The following is a 27,691-nucleotide window of genomic DNA, read 5'->3' as shown; positions in this document are numbered from 1 at the left end:
GAACCATCTGGTACAAACATGACAACTAGGCACCCCATTTTGGCGCCTAACCCCGGTGTAAGGAGCCATTTGGCGCCCGGCTTCTATATCTGAGTTTCCAGCGCTGTATTCAGGTAAGACCTGTTGAAATCAGTGAAATTGCCTTGGCTCTGTTCCTTGATTTCCGTGGGCCTTCTCTGAATGCCACCCGGCAGAAATGCTGCAACATTCAAGACGGTGTTCTGAAAACTAGAGCAAAGTGAGATACAAACAAAATACAAAAATAGCCGTCTCTCCCCATTAATCTGAGCCGTCTGCATCTCCTTGCAAGGCCACCTGCTGCCTCTGCCTCTCCCACCTCCCCCTCAGGTGGGGCGTCCCAGGGAGGTGGGTGCTGCCCCCCAGGAGCAGGAGGAAGAGGAGGCTGCCTGCCTTCTGCCTTGTCACCTGCTGCCCATCTGCTGCCCCCCTTGCCAGGGGCTCCCTTGGTGCAAGGCAGGCAGAAAGCTGCATAGGGCACAGCTTGGCAGGCGGAGAGCCCCCCCCCCATATGCCCTGCTGTGTTTTGACCTGGCCCAGGCACTTTGGGGGGGGACGACGACATAGGTCTCCTTGTGAGTTGGTGCAACGCAGGCAGGGGGGTGGGAATTGGTTCTGCCTGCTTGAAGGCTTCCCTCTCCGTCCCGCCTGGGGGGGGGCAGCTTCCACTGCTGCCAATCCTGGTGTGGTGCTGGGTGAAGGAAGCGGGGAGCTCTGGGGGGGGGCATCCGCTCCACACCCCCACTTAGAAAATAGCAGCACTTCAGAGGCAGCACCTCCCCCCCCCCAGAAGCTTTCCTCCTTGCTCTCTTCAGCCTTAAACTAGGGCAGGTTGAAGCAATCCTGTCAGAATGGTGCTGCTGGGTTGCTGTGCTGGCGGCGGGGAGTCCTGCCCTATTGTTTCTGGCTTGGGGTCCGCAAGTGGGGGGCAGAGCTGCTGAGCATGTTGGGGGGCTGGTGGGGCAAAGCTCCTCACGAGCGCAGGATAGGGCAGCCCTGAGGTGGCAGCAGCTGCCCCAAGCGCTGCTTTGCATCAAGGTTTTGACCAGGGGCTCAGAAAGTGGGAAGAGCCACCCAGAGTCAGAGGATTGGGGCTGGGGGGGTTTCAAATGCCAGGAAGGGGAGCAGAGGGATCAGGATGGGCCAGAGCAGAGGAGAGGGTGGGATCCTGCCTTAGTGCACTGCTTCCAATCCCCAATGCCTCAGGAGGAGCCTCAGCTGGTGTTGGCTTCTGTGGGAGGGCAGGCACCGCCCCCCCTCCTGCGTGGAGACCCTGAGCCCCCTCAAAACCCCCCTTTCAGCCCAGGGTAGGCTTGCGTGTGGGGTCTGGACATGCCTTCTGTGGGGAGTAGGGGTGTGTGTGCAGTTCTACCTGATGGAGCCCTGATAAGTTTGGAGCTCCAACCCTGCCTGGGACCGGGATTTGGGGGCCCCCTTTCAGGGCTTCCGTTCTGGCAGGCGGTTGGGCCTCTCCCCCCCCCCCCTTGGGGAGCGGTGTTTCTGGGTGTTTGGCCCTTTGCGGCTGGTGCAGCGTCAGGGTCTGCCTCCTCCCAGGAGGGACCCCCTTGGGGCTGTTTAATGTGAGCTTCCCTTCTCTCCCTGCAGCATGGGGGGCTCCCAGGTCGCGGACAAGCCGCCCAGCACCGTGGAGAGTGGACCCCCCCAGCCCTTGAGCAGCAGCAGTAGCAGCACTGCCACCGCCAGCCTGCCGCCTGAGGGTCTCCTGCCGGGTTCTCCTGCCCCTGCTGCTGGCGCCACCCCAGAGGCCAAGAGAGACAGGTGAGGGGGGGTGCTGGCCGCTGTGCCATCTCTGGGTCTTCCCTGGCCGGGGGTGGGGGGTGCTGCGGAGAGCCTGCCAGCCTGGGGTGTTGTGTCTGCAGGGACCAAGTCACAGGAGCCATGAGAGCGTCTTGCTGCTCTTTCTTATTACTTACGGTCCTTTATGCCATCGGGTCAAAGCGTTGTAGAGTTGGACGGGGCCCTCCTTGCTATGCTGGAGAAACATTTATAAACTACTTAGTATTTCAAAAATCTCCTAAGGAACAAAAGCAGTCATTAAAACAAAACCAAAGAACCCTAAAAGCAGTCAAGCAGCGTGGCAGAGTGCGTGCCGTGGGCATCCTTTGGCGAAGCTTCCCCTGGCCCAGGCGGCCAGCCCCTCACGCCTCCCCCTCTCGCCCTCTCTGCAGGAAAGAGGAGCCGCTGCCGGGAGGAGAGCCCACCTTGAACGGTCCGGCCTGACAGACTGCCTGGGCCCAGACGGTGGGGATGCAGCTGGCCCTCCTTCGGACAACCTAACTTAATTTTGAATCACAAATGCTGCGTTGTCGAGAGGACTGGCGCTGGAGAGCCGAGGTGCCGCGTCGGGGTGGCCACCCTGTTCCGAGAGGAGGCCCTCCCTGGGCGGATGACATGTAGCCTTGGCCAGGGGCCGCCCGGGGGTCCTGCCGCCCCCTCCTGCCCCGCAGCCTCCCTGGCGCACTCTCTGGGGATGGCGTCCTGCGCCCCTTGTCTTCTTGCTTCCAGGATCCAGCTTCTCTTCTGGAGGGCAAACGCTGCTCCGCGGACTCTGCCCTGGGCCTGGCAGGGCTGGCGCTGGACGGCCTGGGACAGCCTTTTGTATAGCAATAATGCCTTACCGGAAGCGCTGGCTGGCGAGAGGAGGCAGGAGGGTCCGGAGGCAGCGGCCGGAAGGCAGCGTCGTCTTGCCACACTGTTTTTCTTACTGTTTCAGGGAAGGAGGCCCTGGGAACCTCTGCTCGGCCTTGTCCGCTCTCCTTCCGGAGGCGCCACACCAGCCCCTGGGATTGGGGCCGCTGGCGCTGGGCTCCAGGGGAGGGAGCAGCCTCCCCACAGAAGGAACTGGGGCCGGGCATCTCCGGAGGGTCAGACAGGCTCCTGGAAGCGGGTCGGTTTCCCCGGATGGGATGGGCTCCGCTCTGACTTGGTTTTGTTTTGTAATGTTCTTAATGGATGCAGGAATTGCAACACTTTGCACTTTGAATCTTGCCAGCCTGGGAGGTTGGAGGCGGCGGCTCCCCTCCGGCTGGGCTCCTGTTGCTGCTGCTGAGGGGAGGGAGAGGCTTGGCCCAATGGCTGCTCTTGCCCGGGTGGGGGGTCCTTCCTCCTCCCCCCAGCCATGGCAGAAGCTGGCGCCTGGCTGTGCCCTGGGAGGGGACTTAGGAACCCCCTTCAGCCAGGGGGCAGCTGGGGGGGGGGGCTGCCACTCCATATATCTTCTCTGGCCGCTTGCTGGTTGCCAGCAACAGCTGAGCTGGAAAATCAGGCACTGGGGAGTCCCTGGGAGTGACGAAAGCAGCTTCTAGGCTGATTTAAAGGTCTGGCTCTGCCGTCGTTCTGGTGGGTCTCTCCCCTCAAAAAAACAACAAGAAACCACCACCAATTTGCTTTTTGAAATACTCTCCGTAAAACGTTGGACTGTGACGCTCCCTTGTTCTGCACATTGTTAAATATTCTTATTGTGGCCAAGGGCGGCTTCCTCCTGCTTCTTCAGCCGCTCCAATTGGGGCTTCTGTGACGTCAGGGCAGCTGTGCCATCATCTCCTGGGGGGAAAGAGTTGTGGGAGGGGGCACACCCCCCTCCCCGCGTAGCTCAGCCTTTCCATCTGGGGGTCGGGGGTCAGTCAAATGCAGTTGGATTCCCTTTCTCTAAAAACCAGGCTGTGGCCGCATGGGAGATCCTGGGAGGTGTCCTGGTCTCCTCCTCTCAAAAAGGATTGAGGAAGAGGTATTGTAAAAGGGCCGCCAAACTGGGTCTTTTGGGGGGAGGGGCTGCCCCTGAATAGGGAGGCGATTCCATCTAGCAGTTGTGGCCAAGCCCAGTGGAGCAAGAGGCCTCTGTGGCTTTGCTGCTCCTGCTCCTGCCTTTAGAGAGGCCCCAAAGAGGAGAGCGGGGGGGGGGGTCAGCATGGCCAGTGGTCATCCAGGGGGTCGGCTGTGGCCCAGCACAGACTCCCTGCCTGCAGTTTGCAGGGAGGGCTTCCACAGAGTGGGGGGGGGCGGCGGCTCAGAAGACGTGACAGGAGGCCATTATTGCAGCCTGTTAGTGGGTGCAGCTTCTCTGGAGTCTGGGGACTGACTCCCCCCTCCTCCTTCGCTCTTGGGTTGCTTTGCTTTTTGCTGCTGCCCCCCCCTTCCTTGTGGAGTGAGGACTATGGGGAGGGACAGGGTTGGGTTCTGCCCCCCTCCCCCTAGTTCCGGGCGGCCACAAGAGTACTTCAGCGTGGAACCTGTGGGGAAGCGAGGCCAAAATTTGAGGGGGGGCCCCATCACTTTTGCTGCCTTCCCGAATCCAGCTGAGCCAGGCAACAGGCTTTGGGGAGGAGGCATGGGGCTCTGGCAGGGTCCTAGAGCGCCCCCCTCCCCCCCAAAGCGGAGAACGCACTAAGGAGGCTTTGGGAAGGAGGGAGAGGACTCTAGGACCCTGTCCGAGCCCCATGCTTCTTTCCCAAAGCCCATCACCTCACTTACCTGACTGGGAAGGTGTATGAGGGCCACCCAAAAAGGCCTTGAGGGCCGCATGCCTTGGACCATTCTGCCCTGGAGTTCTGCTCTTGTGTGTCGGGTTTGGGGCTGAAAAGTCAAGCTGAACCAAGTTTTCCCTGCAAGGGGGACTTTGGGAAGGGGTCTCCTGAGCCAAGCATGGGCCCCTGTGGCCTCTCCCTTGCCAGTCCAAGGGCCTCCTGCCCAAAGCACCCTCTGCCAGCAAGGGATGGGGCGTTTGAGCCTTGGGGTGTTGGTGCGATGCTGGCAGCAGCACCCAGCGTAGTTCTAGTAGCTTTGCCTGGCGGTTGATTTGAGAGCAACAAAGCCAGAGGTCAAGGCTGGTCCCTGGGCCTTGATCTCCCCATTGAGATGCACCCGTAGGGCTCACAGAACAAGGCATCCCTCAGCACCTGTGCAGCCAGGGGGTGGGGGGGGTAGAGCGGAGCCGAAACCCAGTAGCAGGGGGCACACTGGCCTGAGAGGAGCTTGCTCCTGGCCTGCAGCCAGCCGGCTGGCCCCTGAACGCAGCCCATTTTCTTCCTCCATTAATAGTGCCCCCCCCCCCGCACAGCAAGGCCAGGGCTGTGAAGAGTAACATGCCTTTTGCCCAGCACTGAATAGGTGTGGCATCCAGCATGTTCCAAATGTCCTTTGAGCAGAAACTCACATGGTGGATTGAAGCTGGAGAAGGAGGTGGGCAGAGGCAGTAAGAAAGAGACGAGAGCCAGGCCAAGACACACCCATTATCAGTGGTCGGCTTGGTGGCAGCAGGAATCTCTCTCATCTTAAGTTCTGGACTTGACATAAGTTTGCAGTTGCAGCAACAAGCAGTTGCCTGGTAGGTTGACAGCTTCCTGAGTTGGAAGGGACCCAAGGCTCATCTAGTCCAACCCCCCCCCCATGCAGGAATCACAGCTAGAGCATCTGACAGGCGGCCACCCACACTCTGCTTTCAAACCTCCAAGGAAGGACAGCTGGGGTGGACTTCTGCTGTTTTCCCTTCGCATGAACTGCCTTGCTGTAAACCCCCTGGAAGGTCAGACTTCCCCCCTCTGAGGATTGACGGCATCTCCGAGCCCAACTGTGGCAGCAGAAGGGTCTTGCTCCAAGACCTTTTCTCCCGGGCAGGAAATCCTGTTGGTGTTTGTTTTGCCTTCCCTTCCCCTCTGGTCTCTTGAGTTCCCTGTGGCTTCTCCAAGAACTTCCACTCTGTGTTTACTTCCACTCTGTGACCTCGTTTGCCCACAGCCCTGCTCTGGAGGGTGGGCTCGTCTTCAAGGGCACAGGGATCAGGCTGGGAGGAGTCAGCCCATCTTCCTGGGCCCAGCCCGCCTCGCAAGGTGAGCGGTGGGCAGCCCGGCTCTGCCTGGAGGTCTGGGCAGGGGGCGACTGGGGGGGGTGCAGGGCCTGGGCTGCTTCAGCAGCGGAAGCGCCGCTAAGGGGGGAGAGCTTAGAATCACGGCTGCTGAGCGAGACAACCCACCTCCTCCCTGTAGCCATGGCCACTTCCTCAACTGCCAAATTTAATTAAACCCACCTTTTCAAGGTCCTAATCCACAGATTTGCAGCTGGAGCTATTACGACAGGATCTGTTGCAACTTTTTACAAAAGCGGTCTATAAAACGAAATGAAATGTCTTCTGCCTGAAGTCTTCTTTCTTTGCTGTCCTGTTTATTGTTCTGCCAGTTTAAGCTTTGGGGTCTGCCTGCCTTGGCTGCAGCGGCTCAGCCAAGGCGATGTCTCTGGAGGGTCTTTCGCTCCAGCTCAGCCGGAACTGCCTGGTCCATCTTGCCTCTCTGCTGGAAGAGAGGGGATGGGGGCATTGCAGCCCCTCAGGGAAACCGGTGCTGCCCCCTCCCTCCCCCCCTTGTGGATTTAGTCCCCACTTGGAAAGTGGAAACAGAAGCAGAATGAATATTTCATGGAAAACGGCCAGCCCACATGCCAACTCAGACTCCCCCTCTCTTCTCCATCCATGGTCACACTCCCAGGGCTTGCTTTGCCATTCCCCCCCCCCCAGCATTGTCCCTGAATGCAGCTCCCCCCTGTGTGCCAGTTCACCAGCTGGCTTCCTTAGTGTTTGGTGCCCCGTAGTTGGAGGGCAAAGGAGGCCGCTCCCCCATGTCCACTCAAGGCAGGGGCAAGTTTTCTGAGCGGAAGCCTCCATCCTGGCAGAAAAGCTCCCAAGAGGATGCGGAAAGGATTTTTTTGAGGAGTAAGTATCACTTTCAAATTTAAAACACTTTGAAAACTATTTGTATCCGAAGCTAGGGAGACCATGTGGCTGTCCCCTTTTTTTGTCAGGAACAGCCTTTACCGCAACGTCCTGCCCTTTGGTCTCGAGAGGCAGCCGTTGCCTGAGGCCTCCCTGGGAAGCAGAATCCCTCAGGTGGGCTGCGAGTCTCTGAGATGCCTTGCTGGAAGGCAGGAGAGAGTATTTGTGTGTGTTGTTTTTAAAGTATAAGCCCGTTTTTTACCACGTAGGTCTGAAAGTTGGCGTCTGTCTCAGGAGACAATGGAGGAGGGCCTTTGGAGGTGAAGTCAAACTTGGAGGGTAGCAGCACCTGCTGTGGCTGGAGAGACCGACTTGGGAGAGATGTTTAGTTGCAGCCGGGGCAGATGAAGGCGGCCGCTTGTCCCAAAGTCTGGAAGTAGCATACAAATATATAAAACACAAGCAATTTTTGGGAAGGCCGCTTTGATAGTGGCAGCTGCCCTGTGGAACACCCTTCGGTCAGATATTGGGGAAAGAAACAGTTCTACAACTTGTAAAAGACAGCTGAAGGCAGCCCTATATGGGGAAGTTTTTAATGTCTCATTGTGTTGGAAGCTGCCCAGAGTGACTGGGTACAAATGTTGTTATTATCCTGTGCTAAGTTCAGCGCTTTACAAAGGAAGGCTTAACCATGACAGTCAAGCCAGCTGGGCAATTTGCAGCTGCTGTTGTTCTGGGGCCAGTCAAGGCTGCGCTCTTGTTTTTTTTTTTTTTTTTTTTTATAATATTTTTTATTAAACAGCTTTTATATTAACACAAACAAAACATACAAAAAAGAACACACGTTAACAAAACAAAAAACAAGTACAATTTCATGTCCTAATTTCTTAGACCTTACTTCCTCGACTTCCTCTTGCTTCCCGTTTCTGTATTCCAAGTTCTTACAATTATTCAGCGAATCTTCCCTTATTTTATTATAGATTTATATTAATCGTCCTTATTCTCTCTGTCTTAACCATTACTAATAGTAACCATTTATTTTAGGCCCAACATCATTCTAACTGTCATTAATTTTATAGTATTTCTTTAAGTAATCCTTAAACTTCTTCCACTCCTCTTCCGCCGCTTCTCTTCCCTGGTCTCGGATTCTGCTCGTCATTTCTGCCAAACCCATGTAGTCCATCACCTTCATCTGCCATTCTTCCAGTGTGGGTAGATCCTGTGTCTTCCAGTACTTTGCAATAAGTATTCTAGCTGCTGTTGTAGCATACATAAAGAAAGTTATATCCGTCTTTAACACCCCCTGGCCGACGATACCCAAGAGAAAGGCCTCTGGTTTCTTTGGGAACGTATATTTAAATACCTTTTTAAGTTCATTATAGATCATTTCCCAGAATGCCTTAATCTTCGGGCACGTCCACCAGAGGTGAAAGAATGTACCTTCCTTTTCTTTACATTTCCAACATTTATTATCAGGCAAATGATAGATCTTTGCAAGCTTGACTGGGGTTATGTACCACCTATAAATCATTTTCATTATGTTTTCTCTTAGGGCGTTACACGCCGTAAACTTCAACCCGGTGGTCCACAACTTTTCCCAATCAGCGAACATAATGTTATGACCGATGTCCTGAGCCCATTTAATCATACTTGATTTTACCGTTTCATCTTGTGTATTCCATTTCAACAGCAGATCATACATTTTTGACAAATTCTTAGTACTAGATTCTAACAGTTCAGTCTCTAATTTTGATTTTTCCACCTGGAAGCCTATTTTACTGTCTAATTTAAACACTTCATTTATTTGATGATAATGTAACCAGTCTCTCACCTTCCCTTTTATTTTTTCAAAACTCTGCAATCTCAATTTGTCCCCTTCTTTTTCCAAAATTTCCCAATATCTTGGCCATTTCGACTCCATATTCAGCTTTTTGACTGCCTTGGCTTCCATTGGTGATAGCCATCTTGGAGTCTTATTTTCCAACAGGTCCTTATATCTGACCCAGACATTTAATAGTGCTTTTCTGACAATATGATTTTTGAAACTTTTATGCGCTTTAACCTTGTCATACCACAAATATGCATGCCACCCAAAAATATTGTTAAATCCTTCCAAATCCAAAATGTCCGTGTTTTCAAGAAGCAGCCATTCTTTTAGCCAGCAGAAAGCTGCCGCTTCATAGTACAATTTAAAGTCTGGCAGGGCAAACCCCCCTCTTTCCTTTGAATCCGTTAATATCTTAAATTTTATTCTGGGCTTCTTGCCCTGCCAGACAAATTTAGATATATCTTTCTGCCACTTCTTGAAACAATCCATTTTGTCCATAATTTGTAATGCTTGAAACAAAAACAACATTCTTGGCAATACATTCATCTTTATAACTGCAATTCGACCTAACAAGGAAAGCTTCAGATTTGACCAAATCTCCAGATCTTTTTTCACTTCTATCCAAGTTTTTTCATAGTTATCTTTGAATAAATTCACATTTTTAGCTGTCATTTTCACACCCAAATATTTCACTTTTTTAACCACAGTCAACCCCGTCTCATTCTGAAACCTTTCTTTTTCAGTCTGTGTTAAATTTTTCTCCAATACCTTAGTCTTTGACTTATTCAATTTAAATCCTGCCAATTGACCAAACTCTTGAATTATTTCCAAAACTCTTTTTGTGCTAGCTTCTGGCTCTTGCAGTGTGAGTACTAGGTCATCTGCAAATGCTCTCAGTTTATATTGTTTAGCTCCGACCTGAATCCCTTTAACCAACTGGTCCCTCCTGATCATATTAAGCAAAACCTCGAGGACCGATATAAAGAGTAGTGGGGAGATAGGGCACCCCTGTCGTGTCCCTTTTTCAATCTTAAACTCTTCTGTTACCACATTATTTACAATTAGTTTAGCTTTCTGTTCAGAATATATTGCACCTATACCATTTTCGAACCCTTGGCCTACCCCCATCCCCCGGAGGTTCTTCAACATGAAACTCCAAGAAATATTGTCAAAGGCTTTCTCGGCGTCCACAAATATCAACACAGCCTTAGTGTTTATATTCACTTCCAACTTCTCCAAAATGTCAATTATATTCCTTACATTGTCCGACAAATGCCTTTTCGGGAGAAAGCCCGCCTGGTCTCCATGAATCTCCTCCATCAAAACTCTTTTCAGTCTCTTTGCTAAAACATCAGCAAAGATTTTGTAATCCACATTTAGTAAGGAGATGGGTCGGTAGTTCTTAAGTTGGGTCTTTTCAGTCTCTGTCTTTGGTATAAGTGTAATGTAGGCCTCTCTCCACGTATCGGGTGCCCTTCTCCCCTCCATAATCTCATTACAGACTTCCTTCAGAGGTTATATAAGCCCTTCCTTCAAAACTTTGTAGTATTTGGAAGTCAATCCATCCGGTCCCGGTGATTTGCCCAACGCCATGTTTTGAATGGCATCTTCTATTTCCTGTGCTGATATCTCCTGGTTCAGAATTGTCTTACTTTCCTGGGAGATCTTTTTCAGCCCATTTTTCTCGAGGAATTGTTGTATGTCTTTATCTTTCTGCGGCCCTTGTGTGTACAATTGTCTAAAGTAGCTCTGGAAACAGTTCCTAATTTCCACTGGGTTGCATATGTTCTTTCCATCCACTTCTAAATTTGTTACCGTGTTGAGTTTTTGTCTCTTCTTTATTTGCCAAGCCAATAACTTGCCACATTTATCTGCCGATTCGAAGGTCTTTTGCCTCATTTGTTTAATTTTCCATTCTATTTCTTGATTCATCAGTTCCATGTATTGTGTTTGATACAATTTGATTTCTCTTAATATCTCTTGTGATTTTGGCTTCAATCTTAGTTTCCTTTCCCCTTCTTTTATCTTTTCCAAGATTTTCTCTTTCCTCTCATTTTGCTTTCTTTTCTTTATTGAATTTTGTTGTATCAAAAACCCTCTCATCACGGCTTTGCTTGCGTCCCATACTATTCTTTTTTCTACTTTAGTCCTTAAGTTGGTTTCAAAATAATCTTTCAAAGTTTTTTGGGCCTTCTTACAAATCTCCTCGTCTCTAAATAAGGTGTCATTCATTCTCCATCTGAAGGAACCAGTTGTTGTTTGCTTCATCACCATCTTGACTGCGTTATGGTCGGAGAAGGTTTTTGGGCAGATTTCCACTTTCTTTATATTCGACGCCATACTGCTAGACACCCAAATTTGGTCAATCCGTGTCCATGTCATTTTGGCTTCAGAAAAGAAGGTTCCCTCTCTTTCTAATGGGTGTTTTGTTCTCCAAATATCAATCAAGTCCATATTGTCAGTCATTTCAAAGAAAGTTTTTGGTAGTCTTCCGTCTTTTGTGACTACCTGTCTTTGTGCTTTGTCCATATTTGTTGAAACTACTCCATTCATGTCTCCCATCATAATCAGTTTGTAATCCATATAGTCCATTAAAATCTCATGCAACTTCTTAAAAAATTCTGCTTTCCCTTCATTTGGTGCATATATCCCCACTATCAAAAATTTTTCTCCTTGAAATTGAATTTCAATTGCCAGAAGTCTTCCTTGATCATCTTTAAAGATTTGTTTTGGTTGCAATTTTTCCTTTGCGTAGATCACCACTCCTCTTTTTTTAACTTTATCTGAAGATATAAATTCTTGTCCCAATCTCTTGTTTATTAACAATTTTCTATGTGTTCTTGTCACGTGGGTCTCTTGTAAACAAATCAAGTCCAATTGGTCTTTCTTTAAAGCATAAAATATATTTTTCCTTTTTCGGGGGTTGTTTAGACCATTACAATTCCAAGTTAGAAGTTGCAAAGCCATGATGTGGTTATTTAGTTCCTCCTACAGCTCCCAATTGTTGTTTGTCCTTTGTCGGTGGTTCTGTATCCGTATCTAATCTTGAAGGATGTCCTTCTCCTGGATGGGTCTCTTTCTGTAGGTCTTCTTCGTGTTCTCCCAGGAACTTGTCTTTATCACTCACTGTTTTTATTCTTCTTTTCTTCCCCTTATATTTAAAAGACAGGCCTTGGGGAAACTCCCACCTAAATGGTATGTAGTTCCTCTTCAGTAGTGTCACCAGATCCTTATAAGGACCTCTTGCATCCAAGATACTTTTAGGGATATCTTTAAAAATCTCAATGTGAAAATCCTCGATTCGAAGGGTTGTTTGGTAGTGCAGGTTCAATATTTTATCCCGCTCTTCTTTGGATCTTAGAGTTATCAAGCAGTCTCTGGGTCTATTCTTCTTCTGTCTTATTCCCAACCTAAATGCACTCTCTATTTTGAACTCTTCTTCTTTCAGATCTTGTTTCCAAAAATCAGAAAACTCTTTTGTCAAATAATCCACCAAGTTGTCTCCCTCCTTTTCCGGCACAAGTCTAATCCTCAGATTTTTCTCCTTGCGTTGCATATCCTGCATAGAAAATGTCAGTTCATACTCATCCAGTTTCCTGTACACCGGTGGAAGTTTCCCTTCAACAGCAGTGGCAATTTCCTTAGCTTCTTCAGCTATCTTTCGCGTTGTAGATGAATCTTCCAGTAGTTTCCCAATTGCTTCTGCATTAGAGTTCACTTTGTTCCCAAGGTCAGTTATACTTTTAGTATTTAAATCAATTTTCCCAGAAATTTCTTCAATTTTCTTGTTTGTTTCAGCACCTTGTTTCTTTAATTCCTCTAGAGAATCACTTATTTTTCCCAAGGCCTTTGTAAACGCTTCTTCCGAAGACATTGTTTTGACTCTTGCCTTTGTGACAGCTGCAGTTCCTGAGGCCCCTGATACAGAGGCCCTTCTTTGCATAGAAGAGTCCACTTTGTATTGTCTACCAGATCTCAGAGTTGTTTCTTGTGAATCTTCTTTCTGTTTGCCATCTGCCATTCAAGGCTGCGCTCTTGGCCCTGGAGCCACCCGGCATGCCGCTGGGACCTCCCTAGACCCTCCAGCCGTTTGGGGTCAAGGGAGGTGGGGGGCGTTTTTTTTTAATATTTATTAAAATTTTACAAAAACATAAATTTACAAAATACAAAAAAACACATACAAAAATACATAAAAAATAAAAATACAAAGTATAAAAAACAAATAGATACAAAAGAGTTAAAAACAAACCCATTTTTTGTAACTTTAAACTCATTAGCTTGTTTCCTTGACTTCCTCACACCTCCCCTTTTTGTATTCCCATTTAAATAAACAAATCAGCAAATCCTTACCCTCTTTCGTTTATCTTAACTCTATATCTTAACATATTATAGCTCTATATTTTCATCCATTATCAACTCATTTTTGCATATTCTCATTAACTTTGTTGCTAGTGCCTCTTATTTTCAATCCAACATCATTTTTAACATTCATTAATTTTACAGTATTTCTGAAGATAGTCTTTAAATTTCTTCCAGTCTTCTTCCACCAACTCTTCTCCCAGGTCTCAGATTCTGCCAGTCATTTCCGCTAATTCCATATAATCCGTCACCTTCATCTGCCACTCTTCCAGGGTGGGTAAAATCTTGTGTCTTCCAATACTTTGCGATGAGTATTCTTGCTGCTGTTGTAGCGTACATAAAGAAAGTTCTATCCTTCTTTGGCACCAATTGGCCGACCATGCCCAGGAGAAAGGCCTCTGGTTTCTTCAGGAAGGTATATTTAAATACCTTTTTCATTTCATTATAGATCATTTCCCAGAAAGCCTTAATCTTTGGGCACGTCCACCAAAGGTGAAAGAATGTTCCTTCATTTTCTTTACATTTCCAACATTTGTTATCGGGCAAATGATATATTTTTGCAAGCTTGACTGGGGTCATGTACCACCTGTAAATCATTTTCATAATATTCTCTCTTAGGGCATTACATGCCGTAAATTTCATACCTGTGGTCCACAACTGTTCCCAGTCAGCGAACATAATGTTATGTCCAACATCTTGTGCCCATTTAATCATAGCAGATTTAACCGTTTCATCCTGCGTATTCCATTTTAACAGCAAGTTATACATTCTTGAAAGTATCTTAGTTTTGGGATCTAACAGTTCTGTTTCCAATTTTGATTTTTCCACCTGGAAGCCAATTTTTTTATCCAAATTATAGGCCTCTCTTATTTGATAATAATGAAGCCAGTCTCACACTTTATCTTTTAATTTCTCAAAACTCTGCAATTTCAATTTATCTCCTTCTTGTTCCAGTATTTCCCAATATTTCGGCCATTTGGCCTCCATATTGAGCCAGGCAGTTTTTGCAGCAGGACAGGGACAGGAAGGGTGGACAAGGTGCCCTAGATGACCCCATGAGGGCCCCTTGGGCTGCCTGGCGAGGGCCATCCTGGGCCAGTGAGGCAGCTGACAAGGAAGGCTTGTCTCCCTCCACCCCCCCAGCTCTGGGGGCAAAGCGGAGTGCGGCACCTGGGCTTTCTCCCCAAAGGGGGGTGCCATGGTGAGGTGTCCTAGTGCTGGTCTCTTGCATGGGGCAACCTTTCCAGGAGCCACAAGGGCCCCAAGCCCCGTCTGAGACACAAAAATAGCGGTTTGCTTTAGTAAGTGGCCCTTGCCTTCTAGGTTCCCCCGTCAGAGTGGAAAAGAAAAGAGAAGGTAATCGGGCATATAAAAAGACAAGGCAGGTTCTTACGTCTCTGATCATTTTTTAAGCAAAGAAAGGAGAAACAACAACAAAAAGTGTTCTCCTTTTTTAGGTTTTCCTGTGCAGCAGTAATAAATCACACTCCACAAATGTCAGTAGAACGTATACAAACATCAACGATGCACCACAAAATTAGGAGGAGTGATAGCTTAAGCAACATTTTATCAATCGAGGCATCCTGTGAAAAACAGGCCTCACACATTTTGAACAAGATTTCGATCACCTGCTGGGAGTCTGAGGGTCCTGCTCCTGCCTCCCCCCCCCCCCCCAGGCCTAGGACAGGGCCTAGCAGACTACAAAAGGACTGCTCTTGCCCAGCGGAGAATACTGTTTACATTCTTTCAAACTGCTTTTAATGGTTTTTGTTTTGTTATTAACTGTTTTTATGTGTTTTATTCTTGGGGAGGGGGGTATTCAGCTGTTTCAGTATGTATTTTGTGTTTTTATATTGTGATTTTATCTGGTGAACCGCCGAGACCTGTGGGTATAGAGCGTTATATAAATTAAATAAATTTGGCAAAATGACACTTCCAGTGATTAACAGATTTAACACATTCTATTCATTGGACCATCTGGGCCAACGTAACAAGATAGCTTACCAATCACGCTTACTGAGACCCATTGTTTTAGAGAAACCCTGCATTACCTGGACGGATTATTGCCTATGTGGCATTGCGCTCCAGGGGTATGGTAGCCATGGTTTTCAGCCGTTCCTGACATTTGGCTGCTGTTGCATGCTGACAGCTTCTTGGAGCCACCGATGAGCTGAGTGCAAGTGGGGTGGGGGGCTGGGGGGGCATTAGTAGACAAACTATCCTGAAGGAGCACAACACCTATGCTGGCTTGATCATGCCCACAGAATGGAAAATAGCAGGATCCCCAAGGAACTGCTCTATGGGAAGCTGCTTTCCAGCACCAGGCCCATTAGCAGGCCAACTCTGCAACAGAAAGATTTCTGCAAACGCAGGAGGGCACAGTGCCTGGAGACAGGCAGGCAGGTACTAGAGATGAATGACCTCTGGGCCACGGTGTGGGGGCCTTCCTCTGTCCCAGCTGCAACTAAACCAGCCTGTCCCACATCAGTCTCTACAGCCACAGCAGGGGCTGCAACCTTCCAACAATTTGACTTCACTCCCAAAGGTGCATCCCTCTATTTTCCCAAGACAGATGCCAACAAAGTTTCCCAGAATCCCAATGGATATGGGTGATTATTGTAATTAATCACAATAAAGCATTCAAAAACCATTTTATAGAGTATTTTATTTATAAATATACAATTTTCTTGAGAAAGCAGAGTTAATTTATCACTTCTGGGCGTTCGAGGAAGTCTCCATACCCTGCTGTGTAAGTTGCTACATTTTGACCGTTGACAGCTTCATTCAGTAACTAGTGCATTTGCCTGCTTTGCTCTCTCTGGCCACTGGAGGGACTGGCACAACTGCTTTGACAGCAGAGCTTTTGACAGCTTGACTCTGGCATTTGCAGAATGCGAGTCTCTCTTGAAAGGGTCCTTTGCAGAGAGCTATGGATGCCTTTATGGGGTGCTGTGCTTATGATAGCACACTTGTGAAACATGCGCAGCAGCCTCCCCTCCTCCTCGGCCATGTCTGCCTCCAGACTCAGAAGGGGCCATGGCTGGAGCCACTAAGGGAAATGAGGGGCACCTGCCCAGCCGGGCTTGAGCCAGGCGTCTCTCGTAACCCCCAAAAAACTTCTTTTAGGCACTTGCTTCTTTTTCTGCCTTCCTTTTTCTGCTGCATCTGTGAATGGAGCTGCTGGAGAGAGGCAGGAACTGTGATTCGATGTTTGGGTTCAAATGTGAGTCACGTCCACTCCAGCATCTCACAAATCCCACCCAGGACACCCACCTTTTCTCACAGGAAGGCTCAGTGCCTGAGCACCCACATCACCAGATGCTGCCGAATCGGGCTCAGTTCCAGGTGGAGGGGCGCCATAAGGTGGTACCCCTCCTTTGCACACAGAGGGTTCCCCCAGCTCAGTCCCCAGGAGCCTCTCTGGCTGAAAGGGGAGGGTGGGAAGGCAGCAATGGAAAGACCCCCCTCCCCCAGCCACTGCCAGGCAGAGTGGACAATACTGAGTCACATGTTTAGCCTGAAGAGGAGACCAAGAGATGAGAGAAATCTCCATATTCGTGGGAGGAGTCAATGGAAGATGAAGGAAGTGCCAGAGGGAAGATCAGAAACCAAGGATTCAGGAGACAAGAAAGGAGATTCTGGTAAAACAACAGGAAGAACTTATTTATACCCTATGTTTTTATCCTGAGAAGGACTCAGTGGCTGCATTAAGAAAAGTGCAAACATCTCTTTGTGTATTAAATTTTGTTTAATACATATTTTAAATCTATTCATTGTGTATTTACTTGTATAGATTCAATTAAATATATTATTTGTGCAGTTTAACTATATTGCAAACACTTTTAATTTATGATATGGAAATTTAATTCCATCATGTGGCCCATGGGGTCAGTGTCCAGGTACCCTTGCAGTCCACTTGGTCTGAGAAGTTGAACCACCCTGGTCTATGTTATTCAGGGCTTTGGACACTAAGTGTGCAAGAACTTGACCCGCTAGCAGATGGGAAGCCAGTGCCGGTCTCAGGTTGCATTCTGCACCAGCTGAAGCATCTGGGTCAGGGCCAAGGGCAGCCCCACGCAGAGCATGCAGCAGTAATCCAGTCCTGAGGCTAACAGCGCATGAACTATAGTGGTCAACTGTTATTAAGGAATGGCTCATAAAAAGCACGCCTTGCCATAGAGGCCACCTAAGTCTCCCATGACAGATTCAAGGCCATAACTGCTCCTTCAGGGCAGCCATCTCCCGCATCCAAGCACCCCCCACCCACAGTCCCACAAGCCTCTGTCCACCAAGGCTTCAGTCTCAGCTGACCGGCTCTTATCCAGTCCAACTGTGTATTCAGGAACTGGTCCTGGTCTTTCCCAGCCTTTCCTAAAACAGATTTAATGGGGAAACAGAGCTGGGCAGCACCAGCACACTGAGGACCCCCAAACGCCTTACAGCTTCATCCAAGCGAGAGGTTCCCTCTGAAAGCCTCCGAGAGGGAGAGCAGGTGAGGCAGGGTGGCCCTGGCACCTCTTTCCTGCTAAAGGTCCTCCATCAGGCAATGCTGGCCATCTCAATCCCCAAACCAGCCCTGACACCAGATGGAAATTAATCGAGATAATCCGTCTGCTCCAGAAACGCCTGAAGTTGCTCCACCGCCTTAATCCAAACATGGAGTGCTGGCAACTGCGTCAGGCTTGGGAGCTTAAGGAGAAGCTCCAGCTTCTTTCGAGATAGCAGGCAGCCCCCCGCCCTGCCAAGGAGCATTGATGCCCCCCTGAACGCAACCAGTCCCCGTCCCCCCGGGCTGGCTTTCCTCTGCCAGGACAAGCCTCCTGCTTCAAGTGCTGCATGGGACACGCAACAATCAACATGTTGTGTATTTCTTTTTTATTATTAAATTCCATTAGTTTTTTTTCTCTCCATATATTTTTTCCTCTAGGCACAATACAATACAAGAACTCTGCAGGTTTGACACAATGTACAGAAACTTCAGTAATCTACAACTGCTCAAGGAAGTTACAAAACCCTCCGATGCACACCAGCCACAGCCTTTATTGTACAAATAAAAAAGGGGGGAAGGCAAAGGGGCAGCTGGGGCTCCAGACTATGTACAACGCTTTGGGGACAGGAAAGGGAGCCCCTTTGCCTTTGAAAATGTGGGGGGCGGGGGCTGCCAGGCCAAATGAGCTCCAGGGAAGGAGGCCCTGCCTGCTCTGGCAAGAAAGCAGGCTGCATGATCTGCTTGGGGGGGGGGTCAGTGCAGGACACACAATTGGAGGGGCAGTTGCAGGTGCTGAGCTGCCCCCAGCAGCCAGACTCACAACCCTCTGCAAGGATGCCACAGAGGGAACCAAGAGCTGGGAGTGCAGCAAGACACTCGCCCCCCCGGGGGGGGAGCCTGGCCAACCCCCTTCTTCGCTTGGCGCTTCTCCCCAGGACAGAGTCCCTTTCTAACTGCAGCCTCAGCAGTACCAGGTGAGCTTGTGGTTTGCAAGGGGAGGCAAGGAGGGTCAGAATCCCTACCCCACCCCTCTGCCCCAAAGTCCCAGAGGCTCCAAACCTCCAAGCCGGGACAGGGGCGCTGGAGGCCCTAACACTGTTTCTGCTCCCCTCCGCTGCTCCAGCAGGTCGCCAATCTCCCCACCACTGCCTTCCCTGGCAGGGGGCACCCCCGGGCAGCCGGTGTGGGGCTAGGGGGGTGGAAGCAAGGCGGTTTGGCACATCTGCCACCGCCTGTGGATGCTGATGGGGGAAAACTGACAGTGGCCAGACCCATCTGCTTGGGGGACCCTGCTGACCACGTCACTCCCCTCAACCTGACCTGCCAATGCATCTCTTAGGCAGAGGGAGCAGGCAGACCCAAACTCCCCTGCCAAGCAGTCGGATGGGGGTCCCAAGGGGGCCTCTACTCTGCGCCCCACAGCACCTCTTCCAGTCCTGCCCCGTCCTGGTCCAGCCCTGGCGCCGGCTTCACTTGCGCAGGCCTAGAAGGGCAGCCTCAGGGCAGCCTCAGGCGTCAGACAAGCAGCTCTGGATGCGGTCGATCCACTGCTGGGCCAGCTGCACATCCTGGGCGCAGAAATAGTAAACACGCTTCGTGGTCTTCACCTGCGAGGGGAGAAGGGTGAGCGCAAAGGTCTGCCTCTGGAACACCAGCCAGCCTTCCTCCCTCCCTGTGGGAGGAAGGGGCCAAAACAACTCCCCCCCCCCCCTTGGGCAGCCATGGGGAGAAGCCACTCACGTCAAAGAAAGCCTTCTCCTCCACCATCTTGGGGGCCCCCATGGTGGGGGTGCCTGGTGTGATCGACTCCACCTCCGCCAGGTCAATGACGCCTTTGCACTCCAAGTCCAGGCGGCTGTCGTAATAGCGCAGCTGCAAGGAAGGAGGGCTGAAGGTCAGAGCCCCCCAGGAGAAGGCCCCCTCCCCATTCCCCTCGCCCACCTCCAGCCACCCACCTGGTGCTTGGTTTTATCCAGCACAAACCAGCGAGGCTTCCAGGGCTTCATGAAGGCTCCTTTCTTGTACAGTGTCCCCTCGTAGGACCTGCGGAGGGCAGAGGGGTCAGTGGGGGAAGAGGGGCAAGCAGAGACCAAGACCCCCTGCCTCCCTCCGCCAGCCCCCCAACGGCCGGGTCCCGCACCGATTCTCGCTCTCCGCCGTCTGGAACTGGCTGTAGAGGGTGCTGGTGCTCCTGCGGCCCCCCTGCTTCCCGCTGGAGGGGGTGGAGGCGCTGCTGCTGTCGCTGTCCAGGCTCAGGTTGATGGTGGAGCTGCCGCGGCCGCTCTCCTGCAGGTAGACCCCGAAGGAGCGCCGCTGGTGCGACAGGCTAGAAGCCATCAGCAAGGAGCCAGCCGCCACCTGGGGGCAAAGAAGCTCCTTCCGTCAGAGGAGGGCTCTTCTGCGCAGGGCGGGCAAAGACCCCCAGCCCCTCAGCCCCCCAGCCCAGAGCCCTTACTCGGCCGCTGGGGTCCGCCTGCACCTCCGACCGCTGAGAGGCCTTTGCTTTGTCCCAGAGGTCCTTCCAGCGCTCAGGGACCTGCCCCAGCTCCATCTCCAGGTTCTGCAGCTCCTGCAAGAGACAGAGAAGGGGCAGTTGGGGGGCAAAGGTAAAAGGGGTTCCTACGGCATCAAGAGCAGCAGGGGGAAATGGACGACAGCTGCATGTTCTCAAGTTCACCTCTACAGCCATAAAGACAGAAAACCTGCCTTGAAGAAAACAAGCTTCCCAGTGACTCCCAGCTTTGAGTCCAGGTGGCCAAGAAACGGCGCTGGCCGTGAAGGACCAAGAAGGGGAAGAGTCCAGAACCAAAGCAGCCCCAGTTGCCCTTGTCCTAACTGCACCCCCCGCCCACGGCTCCCGCCTCTGCTTCTCGCCCAAGGCCCCCACTGACCTCCAGCAGCCGGGAGATGGCATCTGGCTCGGTGCGGCTGCGGTTGTCATAGCAGGGCCAGACGATCTTGCGCCGGCTCTGCGGGGCGCTGGTGTCTGGCTGGGCGGCCTCCTCCACGGGGTCCGCCTGGCTCTGCACCAGCTCCCAGTCGTAGGAGGGTCCTTCCGACAGGGTCTCCTGCGTGTAGTAGTCCCACACCTTCAGGTTTGAGACGTTGCTGTACGGGCGCAAAACCTAACGGAAGGAAAGAGCCGAGGAGTCACTGCCCCAAAGGCCACGCTTGGCACCCGCCAGCGGCACCCAAGGCAGGACACCCAGCAGGGAAGCCTTTGATGGGCCCCAGCACCCCCCAGCCAGGCCCCGCTGCCCCCGACCCACGGCTGCTCACCTCCCCGTCCTCGGGGGCATACATATAGTTGAAGAAGGCCGGTGTCTTCTTGTTCAGCCGATCCAGGTAGTCCCAAACGGAGCGAAAGAGCTGGGGCCCCTTGCGCTCCCCTTTCTCTTCGTACAGCAGCCCTGCCAAGGAAGCACAGCCTTTGGCTCCTGCCACTGTCCCAGGGGCCACACGCGCCCTCCCTCCCCAGGCCCCGGGGGCTCCTTACCCAGCTCCAGCCGCTCGTAGTCAGAGTCCAGCAGGAAAGTGCGGAAGCGGCTGGAGACCGAGTGGTAGCTGAGGAACTTCAGGTAGTACTGGCTGAACTCAAACTCCATGGGGAACTGCAGGTGGATCTGTGGGGGAAGAGGCAGCAGTAGAGTGGGGAGGGGGCAGGAAGAGGCCACAGGGCCCCTCCTCCCAGGGGTTGCCCACTTGGAAGCATTTTGGGGCTGGGGCGGCCCTCCTCCCCCAGGGGCCTGGCCTGCTCTCCTCACCTGATGCACACAGTCCAGGAACTGCAGGAAGATGGGCGTGAAGCCGCTGCTCTGGCTGGCCAAGGTCTGTGCCCCTCGGTGGCTGAAGCGGTGCCCAAAGGAGAGCCACTCCTTCTCCACCAGCAGCCGGAAGCCCTCCATGGTGCGGTAATAGGGGTCGGACAGGAGCTGCACCAGAGACACCACCTGGGGGGCAGAGGGGGGGTCACGGCAGGCCTCCAGGGCAAGTGCTGGGGGAGGGGGAGAGGGAAGGAGGCTGACCTGGGTGGTGATGTCCCAGCCGTCCTCCAGGCTGACCAGCACAGAGGAGCCCGTGTCCAACAGCTCCACCACCAGCACAGAGATCTGCAGGATCTTGTGAATCTGTGGAGAAAAGCAGGATCCCAGAATGTGGCAGAGGCAGCGCACCTGGAGCAAACGTTTAAAGGTGCACAGCAACCTCCCCCTGACCTTCAATGGGACAAATCTCTCGCAAAAGCTCCTGCAGACCCACCTCAGAAACCCCCCGAGCCTTCCTGGCAGCTGCAGGCTGAAACGCCACACTCCGCTTGTGCAACACCCAGCCTCCAAGCCACTCCGCTGGGAAATATATACCTTCCAGATACCTTTCTCTTGACCTTTTTTTTTGGGGGGGGGGGCTTTTAATTTGCTGCTCTTTTAACAATTTTACTAAACTCCTGAACTTGCTAAGCCACTCCAGTTCTGACTCACAGGAAACCTGGAACCTGCCCCCTGCCTGCCTGGCCAAGGCGAGGGGCTCCTGGGCTGCGGACGGAAAACGTGGTTCCTGTGACGGAAACGAGACTCGGCAGCCAGGGCCTTCTTGCAGCTCCAGGGCCTGGTGACCGGAACGCGGAGTTTCTACCTGCCAAATCTTTGCTGACCTCAGAAACAGATGGACGAGCAGCGAGGACTTTGTTCCTTATCTGGCGAATCTCAAAGGCCTCCCCCCCCCCAAGTCCTCCTCTGCCTTGACCTCTCTGGAGTCTTTGGGACCAGGAGGCCGGAGAGAAGAGCCTCCTCCCTCGAGCGTCCGCCTGGCCACTGACCTGGATCAGCCACTCAGACTCCTCCAGGGAGCGCAGGTAGGTCTGGCCGGGCTCAGTGGAGGGGCTGCCTGGCACACAGGCCTTCATCAGCTTCTTGAAGCTGGTCTTGACTTGCCGGGCATCAAAGACCTCGATGGGCACCACCTCCCAGTGCTGCAAAGGGTCCGGCTTCACGCCCTGGATGGGACCAAGAGACGCCATCAGGAAGCGGCCCCACAGCCCCCCTTCCCAGCCCCTGCCCCTCTGCTGGGCGCCCAAGAGAACCGTACCCGGAGCTGGGACTTGTCTCCGATGATGTAGAGGGAGGCGCGATGCTGGCGCAGGAAGCTGGCCTCGGAGGGGGACCCGTTGGCTTGCGTGCTCAGCAGCTCCTTGCCGGCCAGGCGGGAGCCAACCTCCATGTTGAGAGCATAGCTGCTCATGCGCCCGCTGGCGCGGATGCTGCCCCACTTGCCTGCAAGGGAGGGGGTGTCAGGTGGCGCCCGAGACTCCGCTCTCTCCTGCAGGCCGACGCTGGAGCCTGCTGCCCCCTCCCAGCCGGAGCTCTAGGCCAGGGGAAGACGGCCCCAGCCGCACCCACCCAGGGCGGGCTGCATTGGAGACGGGCGCAGCACCCCGGCCGGCCCGTCCTTACCTAGGAGGGGCTGAGAGGCAGGCCAAGCCAGGCGGAAGAACATGCTGTGAGGCTGCGGAAGGGTTAGCACAGAGGTTGGGTTAGACTGCCTGCCTGCCTGGGGGGGGCACCAGTGGGGCAAGTTAGCAGTGTGAATGCCACGTCCCTGAGGTTAGTGCCCCATACAGTACCTCGGGGGGAGAGGTGTCCCTTTGATGCCAGGCTCTTGGGGCTGGAGAGGGTAATGAGCCTACCTCTGTGACCTAGGGCTGAGAGAGGACAGGACGGAGAGGCATCTCAGCGAGGGGGGGTGGGGGAAGAGAGGCAGCAGCGATGGATGGCAGACGGATGTTTGTCCCCAACGGAGAGGGCAAGACAGATGGAGGGAGGCAGCCAGAGGCGGCGGCTGTGAGCAACAGCCCTGGGGTGACCAGGCCCCCTTCCGTCCGCTGGCTGCTTGGAGAAGGCCCAGCCCAGCCCCCCCGGAGCCAGACGGCCCTTCCGTGGCTACTCTATGGGGGCCGCACGCAGCATCTCACCTCCGCGGCTAAGCGGCCCTTCGTCCTTCCCTCCCATCACCTGCTTCATAAGAGATCCCAGCTTGGGCTGCCGCTTCTCAGAAGAATCTGTAGCACCAACAGAAGGTGGACGTTCCACACCCAAGGAAAGCAAGCCAGCCCCGGAGCTGCAAGGCCTCTTCTCTCCCTGGGGCATCCCCACCCAAAATCCGACGGGACGGGGGGGGGGGCACTGGCCACTCCCACAACGTGCCCAATGGCCTCTCCTAGCTCAGCCAGAATTCAGCTCTGGCCTGTCCTGAGGCTGCTGCTCCCAGCAGAGCCAAGGGCTGCTTGGCTCCAGAGGGCCGGTTGGGGCTCTTCTCTCCAGGATGGCTCAGACAGACGACAAATGGAGGGGGGGGGGCTGATGGAGATGGCAAGGGCCCTCGCTGATCCACCAGCAAGGATGGTGTGGAGGCGACACAACAGCTGCACATGGACAAGACTCACCTGGGCCTGTGGCCCCATGGCCTGGTGGTCGAGGGGAAGCTCTCTCCCGCCCTGCACGCCCAGGACCCCACCTGCCGCGGCTGCCTCTGAGCCCAGGGCAGCCCCCCCCCAAGGCCCTCACCTGCGCTGCTCATGTGGGCCGAGGTGAAGCCGCTGAGCGTGTTGCGGCCACCGCTGTCGGCGTAGTGAGGCATGGAGTTGATGACGGCCTGCAGGTACTTCTCTTGCTCCAGGCTGGTGGAGTCGGCCTGAGAGGGGCCTGCAAGGAGCAGCAGGGAAGGGGTCATCCTCAGGGCCTCCTCGGGAGGAGGGAGGCCAGGCGGGGAGGGGGGAGGCAGCTGTACCTGTGGCAGGAGCGTTCTGGGACTTGAAGAGGCCCGCCACGCCCTTCCCATGCAGCCCGCCTGAGCGCAGGAGGACCGCCTTGGTGCGCGAGTTCCGCCAGCAGACCACCGGGAAGCGGTTCTGGCGGTAGCAGCGCGAAATCCGCTGGATGGCGTTGTCTTGGATGCTCTGTGGGACAATGAGCAGCCCAGGGTAGCTGCAGGGAGGAGAGAGAGGGATGGATGGAAGGAAGGAAGTTATTATTATTAAGTATTATTTTAGAGAGGAAGAGGGGCTGCTGCAGTCCACCAAAACACTTCTTTGCAACCTTCTGGGTGGTGATCTCCCACCCAGTGGAGATGCTTTGGGTCAGGACCCCCTGTCCCAGAAGGCGCCGTGCTGCCATTTCAAGAGGCAAAATGGCATTTGCAGCCCCACTTCGGTGCCACAGTTGAGAGAAGGCCAGGAAATGGTGGTGCAGAGGAAGAGGAAACAGGGCCTGGGCAGAGAAGGCCTGTTCCCTGGTCACCATCACGTAGCCTCTGGATTGGGGCCTCAGAGTGCAGTCAGAGGGATCAGGCAGGTGGCCAGAGAGCCTCTCATTCCAGGTAAGGGAGGCCCAGCAGAGCCCAGCCCCCAAGGCAGGACCAGAGCCAACCTTTTCCAGACCCACCCACCCCTTTTTATGATTGTGCACTGCAAAAACCCCAGCTAGAGACCCAGAGAGCCTGGGCTGCGCTCAAGTCCCCCTCCTCCAGAAGGGGGTGAAGGGAGGGGGCAGAGCATCCCCAGCTGGAGGAAGAACAGACATGGGCATCCAATCTGTGAATCCCCCTTGCCAGAACTTGCCCAACTTGCTCCTTGAGGCTGACAGATGGACGGACTGTGGGCGACTGAGTAGCGCAAGATGCCCTGTCCGTCAGTCCGTCCATCGCCCACCATCTTGGCTGCAGGACCTTCACAGGGAGGCTGAAGGAGGAGTGTGCAGGCCCCTCTTCTAGCCAAGTGGCACATGTCCTCCTCCAGCCTGCCAACGCCAGGCTACCGGGGGGGTGGGGGTGGCCCAGAGACGCTGCTCCTCAACTCCTCCTGATCCCGTGGCCAGACTCTGAATCCCAGGTCTCCCCTCAGCTGCCTTCTGAGGAGCCTCACCTGCCGTGTCTGGCAAGGGCCCCCCATGGAGACCCCCCTGTGCCCTGCCTACGTTCTGGGTGTCCCCCTCCCCCCCCGCCAGGCGCCCTGGCTCACCTCCGGCAGATGGCATACATGCGGTTGACGGTGGAGATGCGGAAGGGCTCGTTCTTGGAGCGGGTCAGGCTGTTGCTGAGTGTCCCCAGGCCCAGGCGCTGGTAGTCCCGGCAACAGGCACGCTCCACCAGGTGGCTCATGGTCATCTTGTCCGAGGGCCGGATGGTGGTGGACGGGGTCAAGGTGCTGCGGTCCACGTCTTCGGACACTGCAGGCAGCCAGGCAGGGTTGGGCAAAGCTCAGGAAGAGGACCCCCCTCCCCACCCCCAGGCAAGGGCCGTCCGTACCTGAGATCTCGTCCTCGTTGTCCTCCAGGAAGTGCTGCTGGTTGCCCCGGGCCTCCCAGGGAGGCGGCGTGTACTTCTTGCGTGTCACATACTGGCGGCCGATCGTCCTCTTGGCGTTCTTCACCAGGTTCCTGGAGATGGTCCTAAAGCAGGAAGAGGGTGAGAGCAGCCAGTGAGCTCAAGCGCAGGCTTGGCGAGGGTGCAAGAGAAACCCCTTCAGGGCCTCCCCCCACCCCTGGCCCAGCCGACAGCACCAGCAGCAGCAGAAGAGCAAAGCGGAAGGTGGGGCAGCTGGGGGTGAGGGGCAAGGAGAGGGTGAAGAGGCCAGGAGAAAGGGCAGTGCAGCCCCAGCAGGCAAGGTGGGTAGCTGGGTGTGGCAAAAGGAAGCTGCTCCTTTCAGTCCTAAGCAGGCCCTGGAACAGCAGCCAGCCAGCGCAGGCTGGGGAGAGCCACATGGGGGCAACCTCCACCGGACCCTCTACCACCTTCGGAGAAGCAGAAGCCAAAAAGGGCCCCCAAGAGTTGGAGAGGATGGGGGGTTGGCTGTGTGGGGCTGGCAGCAGCAACAGCAGGGAGGGAGGAGCCTCTGGGGGGCCAGCTGCAGCCCCTGCTCGGTGCCCTGCTGCCTCCTCCTGCGGCTCAGGGGCCCCACGTGCCCCTAGGAAACAACAGCCACCAGCAGAGCTTGCAGCATTTCTGCCCCCAGCTGAGCGCTGGTCACTAAAAAGGAGGCAGTGTTCATCCCAGAGACCAGCGAGACCCTCGCATGGACTGCAGGCAGGAGCTGGGACTGGCCAGCTCTCACCAGACACAGCCTGAAGCCAAGAGGCCCTATAGGGAGCACCATCCAGCCCCAACAAGTCTCCCTCCCCCAAACCTGAGCTGTGCTCCTTGGGCGTCCGCTCGCACCTGAGTGACGGGTTCTTCTCCTTGACTTTGGGCTGCAGGGCTGCCTTGCTCAGGTGGCCCACGGTGAAGGCAAAGGTGTCGGAGGCCTGCTGGGGGTAGCGCAGCTTATTGAGATGCTTCCGGAAGGTCTCTGCGCTCTCAGACGCCACCTCCTCGTCAAAGGCAATGCGCAGCAACTGTGGGGCAAGGCAAGGCGGGGTCAGGGCTGGGGGAACTGGGCCAATCTGACCCCAGCTCAGAGCACGGCTGCCCTCCTCTGGGGAGGGGGTCCCAGGTGCCTCCCCCCCACCCCCAAGGGCTCACCTGGAATGTGCAGGAGCGCAGCTGGAGCTGAGCGCAGCCCTCCGTGATGAACTGGTCCGCCTGGGCCTGGACCGTGATCTTCTCCTCTTTGGTCAGGGAAGCGATGGGGAAGGAGCGGACCACCACCTGCTCCCCGACTGGGGAGGAGCCGAGAAAGAGGCAACGTCAGCCCAGGGGGCTCAAACACAGCTGGGCGGCTCTGCTGCCAGAAGGGAGCTCAGCAAGGCCCCCAAGGAGGAGGAGGAGGAGGAGCAGAGAGAGCTCCCGCCCTCCCCAGAATAATATCCCGCCTGTCCGGCTCTCACCTAGTGGATCTGTTGGGGTGCCCTTGAAGATGACGCGGTAGGTGGTGAGGAAAATGGCCCCTTCGGCTGGAAGCAGGGGGGGTCCCCCCCCAGCCCCCCCAGATGCCTCTTCCCTGCCGTCCGGCATGAGGTAGACGCGCAGCCCCTCCATCACGCTCTCTTCGCCCATCAGCAGGCTGGGCCGGAGCAGCTTGGGCTGCAAGAAGCCAAGGGGAAGCGGGGATGGAGTCAGGGCTGGGCAGACGGACGGACTGACTGGGAAGGGGTCCCCCTGCCCCGACCCCACAGCTCCTGAGTGGAACAGCCCCTCCCCACACTTCCTTCTCGCTCAGGACCCCCACGGGGGGGAGGGACCACCCTCACCTTCTGTATTGGGGGGAGACGCTTGCTTTCCCTCTGCACGGCCTCCAGGGTCTCAATGTGCATCTGGACAATGTCTGGGGGGAGGGAGGAGGGAAGTCACA

The 27,691-nt window shown here is 54.0% G+C and overlaps 2 protein-coding genes across 14 annotated transcripts in view; one reads left to right on the top strand and one right to left on the bottom strand.

The window, feature by feature from the left end:
- PPP6R2 (protein phosphatase 6 regulatory subunit 2) overlaps positions 1-27,691 on the top strand; it is a 1,004,265-nt gene that overhangs the window by 42,409 nt on the left and 934,165 nt on the right. For 3 of the 5 annotated variants that reach the window (XM_083572622.1, XM_083572623.1, XM_083572624.1), the window contains 2 exons: positions 1,624-1,797; positions 2,208-6,161. In XM_083572622.1, the coding sequence (XP_083428748.1) occupies positions 1,624-1,797; positions 2,208-2,259 (226 nt within the window). In that variant the 3' untranslated portion in view covers positions 2,260-6,161. Of the gene's footprint in view, positions 1-1,623; positions 1,798-1,867; positions 1,934-2,207; positions 6,162-27,691 lie in introns of those variants that run through there. The other 2 variants (XR_014538744.1, XR_014538743.1) reach the window with 2 other exon arrangements.
- The window catches only part of SBF1 (SET binding factor 1), a 45,013-nt gene continuing 35,106 nt past the window's right edge, over positions 17,785-27,691 (bottom strand). For 2 of the 9 annotated variants that reach the window (XM_083572521.1, XM_083572527.1), the window contains 22 exons: positions 27,591-27,664; positions 27,228-27,423; positions 26,923-27,059; positions 26,620-26,795; positions 25,711-25,853; positions 25,424-25,631; positions 24,196-24,392; positions 23,973-24,110; positions 23,381-23,467; positions 23,033-23,110; positions 22,498-22,682; positions 22,229-22,405; positions 21,441-21,542; positions 21,180-21,365; positions 20,912-21,038; positions 20,695-20,825; positions 20,307-20,540; positions 19,871-19,984; positions 19,556-19,773; positions 19,371-19,458; positions 19,156-19,287; positions 17,785-19,022 (listed from right to left, as the gene is read on the bottom strand). In XM_083572521.1, coding sequence (XP_083428647.1) covers positions 18,924-19,022; positions 19,156-19,287; positions 19,371-19,458; positions 19,556-19,773; positions 19,871-19,984; positions 20,307-20,540; positions 20,695-20,825; positions 20,912-21,038; positions 21,180-21,365; positions 21,441-21,542; positions 22,229-22,405; positions 22,498-22,682; positions 23,033-23,110; positions 23,381-23,467; positions 23,973-24,110; positions 24,196-24,392; positions 25,424-25,631; positions 25,711-25,853; positions 26,620-26,795; positions 26,923-27,059; positions 27,228-27,423; positions 27,591-27,664 — 3,227 coding nt within the window. In that variant the 3' untranslated portion in view covers positions 17,785-18,923. Of the gene's footprint in view, positions 19,080-19,110; positions 19,288-19,370; positions 19,459-19,555; positions 19,774-19,870; positions 19,985-20,306; positions 20,541-20,694; positions 20,826-20,911; positions 21,039-21,179; positions 21,366-21,440; positions 21,543-22,228; positions 22,406-22,497; positions 22,683-23,032; positions 23,111-23,380; positions 23,468-23,972; positions 24,111-24,195; positions 24,393-25,423; positions 25,632-25,710; positions 25,854-26,619; positions 26,796-26,922; positions 27,060-27,227; positions 27,424-27,590; positions 27,665-27,691 lie in introns of all 9 variants that reach the window. The other 7 variants (XM_083572523.1, XM_083572524.1, XM_083572525.1 and 4 more) reach the window with 5 other exon arrangements.

This window comes from Podarcis filfolensis (assembly GCF_964270895.1).
Source record: "Podarcis filfolensis genome assembly, chromosome: 10".
NCBI classification, from domain to species: Eukaryota; Metazoa; Chordata; class Lepidosauria; order Squamata; family Lacertidae; genus Podarcis; species Podarcis filfolensis.
The sequence above is the reverse complement of the archived record's forward strand: the minus strand, read 5'-3'. Positions and strand labels throughout refer to the sequence as shown.